This window comes from Gnatocerus cornutus, chromosome 2 (assembly GCF_029298725.1).
Source record: "Gnatocerus cornutus isolate USDA-ARS CGAHR chromosome 2, icGnaCorn1.1, whole genome shotgun sequence".
In the NCBI taxonomy this organism is placed as follows: Eukaryota; Metazoa; Arthropoda; class Insecta; order Coleoptera; family Tenebrionidae; genus Gnatocerus; species Gnatocerus cornutus.
The window spans coordinates 4,770,187-4,784,598 of NC_142234.1; the positions used below are offsets into that span (position 1 = coordinate 4,770,187).

At 35.8% G+C, this 14,412-nt stretch overlaps 2 protein-coding genes across 2 annotated transcripts in view; both read left to right on the top strand.

Annotated features, from left to right (window-relative positions):
• Nucleotides 1-588: 588 nt before the first annotated feature.
• On the top strand, nt 589-1,560 carry LOC148178240 (uncharacterized). The gene is made up of 2 exons (XM_088030329.1): nt 589-1,037; nt 1,090-1,560. The coding sequence occupies exons 1-2, from the start codon at nt 1,022-1,024 to the stop codon at nt 1,374-1,376; spliced, it is 303 nt and encodes a 100-aa protein (XP_087886455.1). The 5' UTR covers nt 589-1,021; the 3' UTR covers nt 1,377-1,560.
• A 1,297-nt stretch (nt 1,561-2,857) lies between these two features.
• Nucleotides 2,858-14,412, top strand: part of LOC148178241 (Krueppel-like factor 6) — a 227,017-nt gene continuing 215,462 nt past the window's right edge. The window contains exon 1 of the mRNA XM_088031502.1: nt 2,858-3,321. Within this exon, the coding sequence (XP_087887628.1) occupies nt 3,220-3,321 (102 nt within the window). The 5' untranslated portion in view covers nt 2,858-3,219. The remainder of the gene's footprint in view (nt 3,322-14,412) is intronic.

The window sequence follows — 14,412 nt, forward strand, 5'->3', positions numbered from 1 at the left end:
AGGCGCTAATTATGGCACAAAATTTTCATAAGTAATATAACGAGTGGGCTCGAAATTGTCGGAAATTTTTCCGACAGACGAGTAGTTTTTTCGACGATCAATTGCACGAGTGAGCAAAGCGAACGAGTGCCAATTGTCCGGAGAAACAAACTACGAGTACTGGAGGAAAAATTTCCCACAATTTCGAGCCCCCGAGTTATATTCGTCATGAGAATTCAACGAACTGACAAGCAACTGACAGCAATTGTCACTCTCGCGTGGTATTTCCGCTGAAAATTTCACTAGTGAAAATTTCCAAAAAAAGTTTGCTCTGATTGATTTATTGAAAAAATAAATGTCTCTTATTGGTCGAATCTATGGTGAGTTGAATTCTCATTATAATGAACTCAAGGTTTACAAAATTCTACTAGAGTTCATGTTTTGGGTGACATTTACATACTTACAGTCTTTAAATGCCTTAAATGTTGTTACAAAACGTTATTTTGCACTTTTAAAAATAAGCTCAAAGGCGCAAAATTAATCTGGCAACATTTCATTTGAAGAATTCAGTAATTAATTGTTGCCTAGTGCCTGACAATGACCCATTAATCAAACACTTTAGATGAGAAAGTTCCCCTAAGAGGGCCGGGATTAAATTTGGAAGGTTTGAAACTTTGCTAAAACTTTCCCCCACAATTGTGAGATACCGCTGCGGTCGCTGCAAATGCCACGTGAATGATTCTAATGATTCTGATTGGCCGAACTGGTTGCTAGGAGCATTGAGTCGTTATGGTTGTTACAAACTTACAAACTGCGCAGACAAATGTGTGGTGTTGTCACATTATCATTCTCCAAAACGTTCAAATCAGTTGTAAATCCGAGCCCAAGAATTGATTTAACACTAATTGAAGCCAGAGGACATCAATTTTCTACATTACGTACATCAGGTCCAGGTACCATCATCAGCTATAAAGAATAAACAAACTGAACTGTTTTCATCAGGAATGAACAAGTTCTCCATTAACAAAATATCGAAGATAATATGCCAGGAAAGAAAGGTATACTAAAATAATGATTCCCTAAACCGAGTTAACACATTCAATTATCTAGGAATAAACAAGAGATTCTCTTGTCCAGATGAACAGGCACAAAATGGAAGGATGAACGCTCCAAATAAAGGACAATGTAAAGTTTTGAGATGTGGACTTATACATAGATGGATAGACCAGAGTTCTAGCGAAAAATCGCCAAGAAGAATGAATAACGAAACCGATAATCAATCAACAGGAAGAAACTGGAAAATGTTATCTGTGAATGGATCACACCGGGGGAAAACTAATCGTTTGCAAGATTGGCTGTTCCCAACATACATAAAACCATTCAAGAACATCAGTTAAAGTGCAGTGTACGTACTACTAAGAAATAAAAATTACAACAGCGATTTTTGGGTTATTTGATCTTAAGTGAAACTACAATAAAAATAATAGTAATACTAATCGTAATTCAATTTTAATTCTCCCCACAAACACTTTGGCGCTAGTGTTTTCATTCCGCCTACTACACCGTACTTACTCATCTAAAGTGTTTGATTTATGCAATGACCATTTTTTTAGAAAAGTCAAACATTTTTTAGGTGTGACAAACTAGAGGAGTTTATTTCTCTAAAGATGTATAATTTTGCTGAATATACCGACACATGAAGGAAACAGTCGAAGTAAGGGAGTACGCTTGTGAATTTTCTAACCGGCAAATTTTCTCTAAGAATACTTTTTAAGGAGTTTATCAACAGGTACGTGAGACGGGCCGATTGGAACCAAATTTATCAGGATCGTGGAGGACCCAGGACTATTCGCACACCAAGAAGAGAACAAATGGTTCTTGATCTACTTTGTGACTTTTACTGGTCAGGTGTTATCAAAGCTAAACCATAGTAACCATTTACATGATTTATTAATAATTCTAACTGCCAAAGTATTGCTCTGGTCACAAAATTATACTCCTAATAATTACCGAAAGAATTGCCATTTTTCGCAATATTTTAAGTTATTTTGCTCCCGTACAAAGCTTCAAATAAAAATTTTAAACAGCATTTCCAATTACAGTGTCTTAGAGTTTGACGTTTTTATCAGTTGGTCCGCTATTTTTTGAACACCCTGTATATTTTTATTTTCAATGTATCATTAAAAATTGATGATTGCGGTTGCGATGTATGTATTTTATTTTAAACTCTTGATTTTGGTGATATTTCGTTTGGTTGGTTGTTAACGTATAGAACCAAGGCGGAACTTACTTGTGCTGCGGTCTAAATAAAGAAGACTGGAATTGAATTCAAGGGAGTTATATTTTAGAATTTTGCTTATTCTCATTAATCTCGAATTTGTTATTTTTTTATAATTTATTTACTTATTGTTTTGTTTATTACTTAAAGTTTATATTTATTTTTGCTTTTCTCGTATTTGTTTATTGTTTTGTTGTTTTATTAAGAATTTTATTTATTTTTTTTTCACAATAAACTATGCTATATAGAGTTTTTTATTTACTATTTTTCAAAATCGATGTTTTCTCCGATGTATTGGAGATCGATGTAGTTGTGCTCTTGTTGAAATTGAGTTCAACATCGATTTTTTTTACTCGATGTTCCCAGATTTAGCGTGTAGGAAGTTCCGCCGCCATCAAAAAAGAATAGCCCTCATCCCAACAGCTCTGTATTTTTTCTTATGTCGCTGATTCTATCCCCCAAGCGTTATTTAATTCGTGCGTATAGCCCAGTTGAGCATGACTTATCTGTGCGACTCGAGCGGTGCTAGTGCGCAGCCCCGCCACGCACGCGATCGAAGTAATCATGGCGGTGGCGCCGCCGTGGAGGCTTCCCGAACCACGCATACAACCTTCGGAAGCGGAGTGTCAGCGGAGCAATCAGTCGTGCCGCGAGGCCTTGCGAGAGAATAGTCTAGCGCTCCGCTGTTTCGCCGTCGCACACTAACCAAAAAATTTAAATAGCCCCATTGTCAACTGGCCGCATTGCAGTCGGCGTCCATAGCCCAGTTGTCAGAGCAAACTAGACTGCTGTGGCAGTGAGCGTTTTAAAGCGACGCATTGCGTTTAAAGCACCGGGATTTTCTCTGGGATTGTGACAGGTTAGAGGATGGCTCGCCGGTAAAAACGCGTGTTGCAAACTCGACTTTGGAACATCAATGTGCTTGTGTGTTTCTGTGTGTAACTGTGAGCTGTGAAATAACCATGGATATACTTCCAAGCGTCGGCATCTTCAGGGAGCTGCAGGACATCCACGACACGGGCTACTTCTCGGCGCAGCCTTCGCTGGACGATCATTGGCAACAGGTAATTTGAGCCTTGGCGTCGCGACGCACGTGTAAACCGCAACACTGTCTTTTTGTCAAACAAAAGACGACACTTGTCAGGTGTTACTGTGCAAAAAAGTAAGGGGTAGCACGCCGACAAGGACGCCGGCACACGTTGACGCGAGAAAGACAGAGATGGGGACGCGGAGAGAATAAAACAGGTGAATCGTGTAATACAAGGTCACACGCTACGAGTATGTGTGTGTGAATCAGTCATAGTGGACCAGTTCTTTTATCGACATCATCTACACTGCCGGTTTTCGCACATCTTGATGACCGGCTACAACAATTCACCGGTTAAAATAAGAATTACCCATAAAAGTTTATCTTATCGGACGCATAGTTATTGTTATTATGTGACCGAAAGAAAATGCGTAGTCGAAAAAAACAAACCGTTATGTAACAAAATCAAATAAACACAGCTGATTTTTTTTTCACACTGTATTATTTTTAATAATAAATAAACGTGTTTCCCGTTATATGGAATTGATGCAATTAATTTTTTTTCGAACACCGTAATCACAAATTGCTGGTGTCAAAACCAGAGCAATTATGATGCAGATTTGACTTTATCGTTAAATATAAACTGGAACTTTTTCAAACAAATATCCATCAAAAACTAGTTCTGTCATTTTTTACATGACAGGAAATCTAGACATACAAACATGCGGCGTCAAGCGGCCTACGGAAACACAAACAGATGTCGTAGATCGTCTTCACTGATCCCACAATGAGAAGTCATTAAAGAGCTGAAAAAGTCGCCCCTAAAACAGTAGCAACTACATTAAACTACAAGTAAAAAGTCTGGTTCACACCTAAGAAGTATACAGAGCGAGCCACCGTAATGACAGATTGACTGGCTAGCCTTCTATTTAAAACGGTTATCAACAATAGCCCAGTTTTATCTGATTTTTATAGGCCCTCATTAATATCGTATTAATGCATTTATTAAGTTCCGAACCCTAACTTTTTCCCTTGGCCAACTCGACGCCAAATTTTATCGATCAGTGAGTTATATTGTGGAAAATATTAAATGGAACAATAATAGAGGTCGTAAAAAGTGTGGTATAGATACTGAGATAAGTCGAAAAGTGTGGGGAATGATTTTTATTGCATGGTTTCATTTTCATCAAAGTTGTAATATAGAATTGGCCTAAACATTTTCAATTTGACGTTTCGTGTTGTCAGGTAAACTATTTTTTGATGGCAATATACAAAGTGATTCTTTTTAATATTAATCAACGAGGGCTTTGGATTTTTGAACGTTGCTTTTCTATATGTATCAATACACGCATATAAAAGTCATATAACTATATATGTTGATTTGAACAAGTAAAGTGATTAATAAGAATAACTTACTAGTGGGTAGAATTTTAATTCGTTAGTAATTTGTAAGTATAACTTAGCAACCAGGATTATAACGAAAATAACACACATAAAACACCGTTGTGCTTATGGTAGTAACCATACCAATGACGTTGTCGAATCTATTATTATCACTGTTATTATTTGCAAATTGTGGAAAATTGGATAAAACGTTGTATAGCACTTTTGGGTTATCAGTTATTACGTATGAGAGGGATAGTTAACTCACTTGTATTATAAATAGATAACATAAATTGTGTGGTGTATAAGAGATGACACACTCAGAAGAATTAATGCCGCCTTTAATTAATTTCACCCTGTAAAACAAAGGCATGTCTGTTAATAACCCACACTATCTCTTGAGACAGAATATACAGTGTCTCAGAAAGCTCGCACCTCTTTTTAATGGGAAATTCTCCATCAAAATCTGAGTTGATTGTCGTATCGCACTGTATATAGGCACTTCATAATGAGCTGTAAGCAGAAATCGTTCAAATTATCTCTGAATCACAATCATTCTGAATTAATCGTCGACATACGCGTTCTATTTTAAAAGTGCATGTGTAATTAATTTTTATATTGTAGGAATATGATTATGGGCGGACAATAATCTTGTTAGACCCTGTATATACGTCACGGTAAAAAGGTGGTCCAACAGGTTATGCTTAGTAATATAGTGACCTAATGATTCTGACGACCAGTATTTTTTGCTCGCGGCTGTACATAGCTCATTTCCGATAAAGCTTTGTGGTAATGAACATAGAATTGTTACCACACCGTCATAAGTCATAATATAATACTCATAATCCATGCTATATTAGGAAATGTGATTCTGATTATAGTATGAGCTAATGTTAGTGTACGACTGAAGCAAATTTCATCTGTCAGTCTCTCAATCTCATGAAGCAAGTTAATTTTACGAAAATCGGTCTTTAAGTGGTTGCCAAAGTTTCAAGGTTTTTTTTTTTTATGACACGCTTTTATGCACTTAATTGCATAATGAACCCGATTATGCACAATTTGGTTGGTCGTAATGACAAGGTGAAGAATTTTCCTACAACACAGTCTTTGATGCAGTAAATTGTTGACTTTCGCACAATGAATTAAAATCTGCAAAAAGAGCCCACTTTTTCATAGGGGCTACAAAATTTTCTCCACGCTCCTTCAATTATGTCGAGCAGTCTATCACTTCTCGCTCCCGAATTTGTGTAGTCGAGTATAGTTCAACCAAAAAATCGCAGGAAATATTAATTTTTTTACAACTTTGCCAAATATTTATCCGTACCTTAATAACATTCTTGAGTCACTGTCAATTCATTTGAAGTCGTAAATTGGGGTCACACCTGCGTGTTTTCTTAAAAACAATGACTCAAGCTGAGTAACATTCTTACGTAGTCACGACCAATTCGCATCTGTCACGATTGTATGAAACCTGCGCGCAATTCCGCAAGAATTATCACAATTTTGTTATTAATTTTCACAGCGTAACGGGAGCAGATTCAACGTTCTTTCAATTTCATCAAGTTCTTTTAATCGCTATCGTATCCATTAAAATTCCTGGCTCATATTTCAACTCTGGTTATCGCAATTCTGTTTGAAATATTTGTGTGGAGGTGTTGTGAAATATGACAGGATGCGCATAGTTCTTGATCAAATGTTTGTTGCCGACCCAGCCAATGCTGCTATCTGTTGTTTTTCAACATTCGACGATACGTCAAGCACGACAATGTTTTTTTTTGTTTACCTACTTTCTGAATGACATACCGTCGTTAATTTTATAAATTGGCGTAGTCGTAAATCAACGTTGTGTAATTGTGGCGATCGTAAACGGTGTATGCGCCAGATAAAAACCGGTCTAAACAGAAATTCTGCCAAATTCAATGTTAATTGTCGGTCCGGAACAGATGATACCTTTCATCGATCGTTTGTTGAAAGGTTAAAGTCCGAAGAAAAACGTCTAGACTTTGTAATTATTGTTGATGTTAACGTCGACATTTTTCAATTACAGGTGCGCACTTTTAAATAAACAATCATCCTTTTATCGAGTTCCATGAACTGTGGAAATTTGTTTCTGATAACAATTTGATAATTTCATCGCCACCACTCACAGCTTCGAGTGCTTGCGGTTTCCTAGTCAAACGATTTTTGTAAAACTGTTTGTTCAACGAGTTGTGTTTACGCTCTCGTTTATCATTGGTTATATCATCACACTTTTCCAAACTTGAATTAATTAATTTTTCTTCCATCAAGTTTTTGCAGAAGCGGAACCAATACATAATTTACAACTTGTTGGAAATGCCGCCATCTTTAATTCGCATTACAGATTTGTTTTACCTAAAACAAAATCTGGAACAAATTTTAAAATAGCTTGCGGCGCTTCTGCCCATAAATATTTAATGAATTCTGAACTCAAACGCTTCATTGGGTTTTACACAAAGCTGGTTATAACAATAACGTGCACTTAACGATTTTCTAATAACATCATTAAGGTTTTGAAAAAAGTAAGCGCCACTTTTATTTTACAATTTAGGAGCGAAATTATTCATGACCTGACTCACCTGTTTTTCGACGTTTTCTTACTTACATGAATGGATCTAACCAGGTGAGTCACGCTAAAGTGACCCAATGAATAATTCTAATTTACGTTAATTGCAGTAAACATCAAAATTGGATTGATCTTGACTTATTTAACCGGTAGTTAGTGGGAATTCAACCGTAAAGAATTTTGTAGAATTAATTTGTGCCTTCACTTGGAAGTGGTATACCTACTTTCCAAAAAAGATTTATTTTAGTTCTCATCTTCCAATAAAATCGATGATGCAGTGTGAAAGAGTGTTTACTTTTCAAATTACCATCTTTTAATTAATTTTAAAGGTGACTAATGGCCGATTCTCTTTTAAAAGTCTTTGGTTTTCAAAGAGGAATGTTGAGGCACCACGAAGGTGTGGAAAAAGTCGCATGTAAAAGAAAATACTTTGTCTAGTCGCGTTATGTAATTTCACAACTGGTTTCTGCGGATAATAATTCCCCCGTTCTCACAAAAATTTTGCTTTTTCCGGCGGCAATAAATCATAAACATATAATTGTGTTCTAGTGTGTACTTATCTGTTTATTTTAGCATAACGTTTGCTTGTATTGAATTTTACGTTCCGTCACGTATTTATGTTATTACATTGCATGGAATAATTTTTCCTTGTTGTAACGGCCGAATTCAATCACACTTTTTCTAAATGCACGTATTTCCTGTTAGTCATCTTCTGTGATTCATTTACAATGCAAATGTCGCTGCATTTAGATCTTGCGACTATTTTAACTAAATTTAATTTGCTATTCATCATCAGGTCATGCTTCCGTGCCTCTCTGCATTATTCCCGCATTTCCCACAATTTTTCTTATTCTATTGAAGAGTTAAAAACCGACTCGATAATTCTGTTTGTTTATTTTGACCTTTTGGATGGTTTGTTGGTGATCTGACCCTTAACTGTGAGAAAGTGATACGATTACTCAGATAAACGTAATTTTACATTTTTGTCGAATGACGTCGCTACCGAGCAAATATTGACGTGCCAGTTTATAATCGTCAATGTCGAATGTTCACATTTCGATAAAAAGACCAGGGAAAATATTTCGCGCCGTTTCGACTGTTTTCAGTCAAAACACTACAATTGCTGTCAGTCGTTCAAGTTGAAGGTGAAGGGTAAAAACACGCAGTTATTGTGGGCGAACTTTGCGCTTAATTTAGACCGGAAATGTTTCAATTAGCTGTACGGGCAAGATTCTGAAATGATTCCAGCTTCCGGTCGGAGGACTTCATTAGCGGTGTGGTTGCAGCTTTTGGCTCAATATAAGAGCCTTCTTCGTACTTTTACATTTTTGTCTGCGGCACGAGCCAGCGGAAGTAGTTATCATCACCAATCGAAAAAGGGACATCCGTCACTTTAACCATCCCGAAAGATAAACGGAACGACTCCACCTATCAGACACAAAAACATCCACAAATGCCATTGACTTTGTCCTTATCGAATGAAAATATTTCAAACTCGACGTGTTTAAATAGACCACTGATGTCGAAATTCTTTAGTTTGGATAGTCACACTTGTTAAACCTCCTTAATTTTGACAGATCATCAAACGTGGGCTGTCTCGTGGGTAAAAAGTGGTCATGAATGAAGTAGAAATAGAAAGTGACAAGTTGATTATAAGTGGGCCAGCCTCCTCGCAGATGGAAATGTTGATTGTCTTTCCATTTAGGGAACGACATTTTTATTTATGAATAATCACACAAGGGAATGTCTGCCGGAGTTTTGTTACGAATTTAACTTAATCTGGTGTTATTAATGTTTCTAGTTTATGAAGTCGAATGCTTGCATTATAATTAAATTGTTCTAAATGTGTTTCAGCAGCTGTGCTAAGCTTGAGAAACAAAACGGAACTTCTTGGAAATTGGCGATAAAAATTCACACTTGCTACATTGTATTTAATACTACTTTTGACTTGATAGTCAACTGTACCAAGTTACAAAATTTTAGAGAAAAAAAATCGCGTTTTTAAATTTTTTTTTTCAGTGAGCGAAAAATTTTGTAATGTTGGCAATTTTGGTCTCCAGACAGTAAAATTTGGAGGGTTTACTACTTTTGACTTGCGTATCAATTGTGCCAAATTACAAAATTTTAGAAGAAAAACCGCGTTTTTGAAATGTTTATTTTTAGGTGAACCAAAAATGTCTGCTCTCTTCGATAAAATTTTGTAACTTTGGCAGTTTTGGTATCCAGACAGTAAAATTTGGAGGCTTTACTACTCCTGATGTGTTAATTAACCTATGCTAAATTACAAAATTGTAGAGCAAAAAACCGGATTGTTAAAAATTTTTATTTTTAGGTGAACCAAAAATTTTGGCCATTTTGATAAAATTTTGTAACTTTAACAGTTTTAGTCTCCGGAGAGTACAATTTACAGGTTTTACTACTTTTGACTTGCTAATCAACTATGCTAAATTACAGAATTTTATAGAAAAAAATCGCGTTTTTAGAAAAGTTTTTAGAAATTTTTGGCCCGCCTTGAAAATAAACATTTCTAAAATCCGTCCCTGTTGTTAAAAAAATTGAAATTTGGTACAGTTGACTGCCTGCCCTTAAGTTAAAGATAAAAATTTCTCCAAATTTCATTGCGTTAAAACTGCTAAAGTTATAAATTTGCTTTAAATATAATGGAAATTTTTGGCCCGTCTTGAAAATAAAAATTTCTAAAATCCGTCCCTGTTGTTCAAAAAAACTGTCAAGAAGTCAAAAATAGTAATCTTTCCAAATTTCGGTGTCTTAGCTTCATAACTACCAAAATCACAAGCCCGAATGAAAAATATTGGAAATGGTAAAGCAGAAATTGACTTCAAATTTACGTGATTTTTCGACGAGTTTTGGGAATTTCATGCACATTTCTGCTGATTTCTTCATAAGTAACCGTTGGATCTTGATAAAAACTTTTTATTTGATGTATTTTGACATCTACTTCACAAATACAGCACGAATCCAGCCTCATTTCGATTTTGAAATTTTCATTTTTTTAAGAAATAAATTTTTAACTAAAACTAGTAAAAAATCTTAATTTTTCGTTTTCTGCCTCTAACTTCGAAAATATTTGACTTGTAGACGTCAGATTTGGCCCATTTATAGATTTTTAGCTGCTCTTTCGATTGATGTACTGTAAACCCAGTTGACATACATCTAGTAAATTTTATGGTCACATGATGAGAGGACCGGGCAGTACTAATCCTTGCGGTTGGGAACCATAAATAAGCACGAAATGAGTCCGGGCCTGTTCAACCATCGGTCAACCCTCTACCTAGAAATTTGTCGGCTGCAGTTTACAACACCCAGTTTTATTGCTATGGGTGGTTTGACTTAAGCCATAAAATGTTTACTAGGTATATGTCAACTGAGGTTATTGTAAAGTTGCGTTTTACCTTTTTACCAAAAGTTCCGTTAACGAATTTGTCGACTTTCTTTCATTCTTCATTGTTCCGCTTTTTCTTCAGCTTCCGCGCATTTGAACCACTTGTTTCATATAAATGAACAGTTTCCCCATTTCCGTATCCTATTAAAGCGTGATTGGATATCGGCCGCTATTTTATTTGTTACAGATTGTATTTTGTTGTTATCCGATATTTTGTTGTTTTTTCCTTTCCACGAGCGTTATGCAAAATGGGGGTGTAATAAGCGCGGAACTGTATCCTGTTTATGTACCTGTTTCAATCCGGGCGAAATTGGTGGAAGAGAGATCAAAGAGCACGACCTGCTGCTGCTCGTTGTTTTCCTGGGATTCGTCGTGTCATCGACAATGGGGTTCGGCCCCTCCGTTAGGCCCCCTGGGGGCACACGCCGGGCGCGTCTTTTCACTTTTCACAATATAGTGCCGGCTCCAAATCGAATTCATCCCAAAATAAGTTAAATTTATAAAGAATGCGTCTCGGAATAAATTATTCGCGATTGTCTACATAATTCACCGATTTTGTGTCCCCACGAGCCCTTTCTGTTCTTTCACGGGAAGACGAGGGAACATGAAACCCCTAATTGAACGCAGACTGACACATTTTCACCTGAGCGGGATGTTTGATTGTTGCGAGCTCCGGACAATATTTCGGTAATTGCGTTTAAAAATAACTGGAATCGATATTCAGAGATGTCACTGAAAGGTTGTCGTTTTGTGTTCGCGTTTATAGAATATCTGTATCTTCTGTACTTGGTAACAATGTCTTTGTGGCGCGGTATCCTGACTTGGTATTTGTGAGACATCTTGGTCTCGAATCAAACGACGTCATCAAACAACGATCAATGCAGCAAAGAGGACGTCTTAACGACAACATTAACCGTCATAAATAATCCTGACAATCTTATAAGAGTCGATAAACTCTCGCTTTCGATTTTAACCACCCGCGTGTGTGGCGCGTTTTAATTAGCGCTTACTTTCCCCAATAGGAATTGCAAAACAGTGACTTCCTCAAAAAACACGTGGAAATGAATATTATTCCCGCTGATGAAAGGTAAACACTCGTCAGTAAATAAGAAAATTCCAAGCATAACGCAAATATTTTCGCCTCGTTACATCAACTCCTGCGCCGATTACCATTTTTCCTAGATAAAGTTAACGAGAACGTCGGTCGCACTGTCGTTACATAATTTAATAACGCCTTCTCATTCATAATTCGGATAAAAGCGGCAGAAGGAGTTGATCGCGGCCGACGAAAATTACACGAGTAATAAAATAAAAACAACTTGTTCGCGTATTATTTCCGAGTTTCATCGTAAAATCGTAATTAATTTAGACCCAAACATTTAAATCGCATTTTTCTCGAGTATAAATCGCAAAAATGTCGGTAATAAAACAGCCGCACAATGCTGCTGATGTTGATAATGTTGGTGCTGTCTAATCTGGAATGGCTCACACAAATCAAAAAATACAAGTTATACGGCCGTTGGTCGACATACAGCGGAAACGGAAGACGGGGTTGTTCTTTACACGGTTTCCGGATATGACACAAACAAAGAGATGAGCCAAAACGTACACACAATTTGGCGAGCATTGATGAATTCGAAAATTCGGTTCAGTAATCATCGGGAAATCGGCCAGTGAATCGGAAAAATGAACTAGATTTTTAGGAGATGGATCTCCAATATTAGGGGATAATTCTGGGGTTGTTTTGCTAAATAAAAATCGTCAATATCTGGAGTTTTTTCTGCTTTCACCCCACGATTGCTTCTTGCATAAATGTGACAATTTGATATTTTTCTCCGTTTTCCCGTCGCTTCAAATTTACTTTTGTAATTTGCTTATGCACATTTTATTCTAATTTTAGTTTTGAACTTCAATAGAATGAAGTTTATTTAGGTAATTTAAGAATTTTTTGTTTGTTTAAACTGTTAACCTCAACTAGCTGAATTGGAAGCACTTCTTTTGAGATGTCGCAAATTGTACTAGGCACTAATATGTTTGCAATTTTGGACCAATTTTGAGCTTGCTAGAACAGGATATCATGTTTTTCTACGATTTTACTTAAGATTCTTGTCTGAAATGGTAAAAAATACTAAAAAGGATTCAATGCGTCCACAAATTCTGTCGACCCTATAAAAAGCACAAAAATTTCAACATATCCAAAATTTAGAAAATTGTTAGAACTGAAATTTAATTTCGTTACAATTAATAGCCTGGAGTGGTCTAAGATCCTCTGTTCTCCATTTTAGGATGTTTAGGATTGTTTGCGACTTGCATATTATGTAGGGGAGGACAGGGTAATGGGAGTCACTTAAGCTATAATGTTTCTAAAACACAGGTTTTTGTAGTGCTATTTATAATTATAATTTTTTTAAGTAATTAACTTAATCAACTATCTGTCTGACGAGTTTCATTAATTTTGGGAATTATAATACGACTTACAAAAAAAAAATACTTTGACCACAATTGTCCGCACATGCGGGTAATTGTGGTGACATCCTGGATAATGGATTTTCTAGATCATCATTTTTGTTATCGTCAGAAATGTTAGTGAGACTCGGAAGTCGATTGTATGCCTTGTAAAACACGTCTCTTGGCCTTGTTTTTCACGGTCTTGCTTTGTCAATTTTATTTTTTTTGTCTTCTATTTTCTCTTAGTTTCTCTTGGCTTCTTTCCCTTAGTTTTGTATTTTTATTCCTCTGCTTTCTTTTTTTTCTTATTTTATTTTTCTAATAGGTAGACATTCTGTCTATCTGCATGTGACCTGACCTGACCTGTCTCTTATTACCCTAAAGCGACAACTTAAAAAAATAACATTATAAGACAATTGCTTTGAAATTTATCACTTCAAATGTTTCACAAACCCAATCTTAAACGACCATAAATTAATAAATATTTTAAATGCATTGCAGTAATCCACTTATCGTTTGTTATGTGTACACGAAAAATTAGATGAAATTGGCGCAAAAGAGTGACGTCATACCCGCTGACTCTCATTACCCTGTCCTCCCCTACCTACTCCTATTAGATTTGGTGGGAGTTTTTTAGGATGCTTCAAGGACTTTCTAGGAAGTTTCAGTCAGGTTTGCTCTTAAAATCTTTTTAATTCTGCAGAAGTTTTATGTGATTTTCTGGGACTTTTGGATTTTATAGGATTTTCTAGAGTTGTTCGGTATTTTACGTTTTTGCTATAAAATTTATGTATTACTCAAAGAATCGCTATAAAATTTTGAACATTTCATTACATTTTTTTATATTCCTATTTTTTAGAATATTTTAAATAAAAGTTTGAGCTTTTTTTAGTTTCGCACGATTTGAGCTTAATTTAATAAAATTTTCAGGTTTCTATCCAATCAGTTCTTGAAAGGTTTAGGTTTTCATATTCTTTGAGAAAATGATATTTTCGGGTTTTTAGATTGGGACTAAAAATTCCAAAATCTTAACATTTAAGAAAAGATTCTAAAAAGCATAATTTTGAGATACAGCAAATTACTATTTTTTTATTTTTTTTACTTTATTTTGTAAAATCTTTCGGTTGCGAATGCTTTGGGTTCTATTCTTTATTTCTTTTTATATCTTACAGAAGGCGTTTACTAAATTTTGAAAATACGGAGAATTTTAACCATTTGAGAAGAAAAATTTGCAGGATCTATAGAAGCGCAAGGACGGATTTGGGGGATCTTGAGGATTTCGAAGATCTAAAGTAAGGAATCTGAAGCGT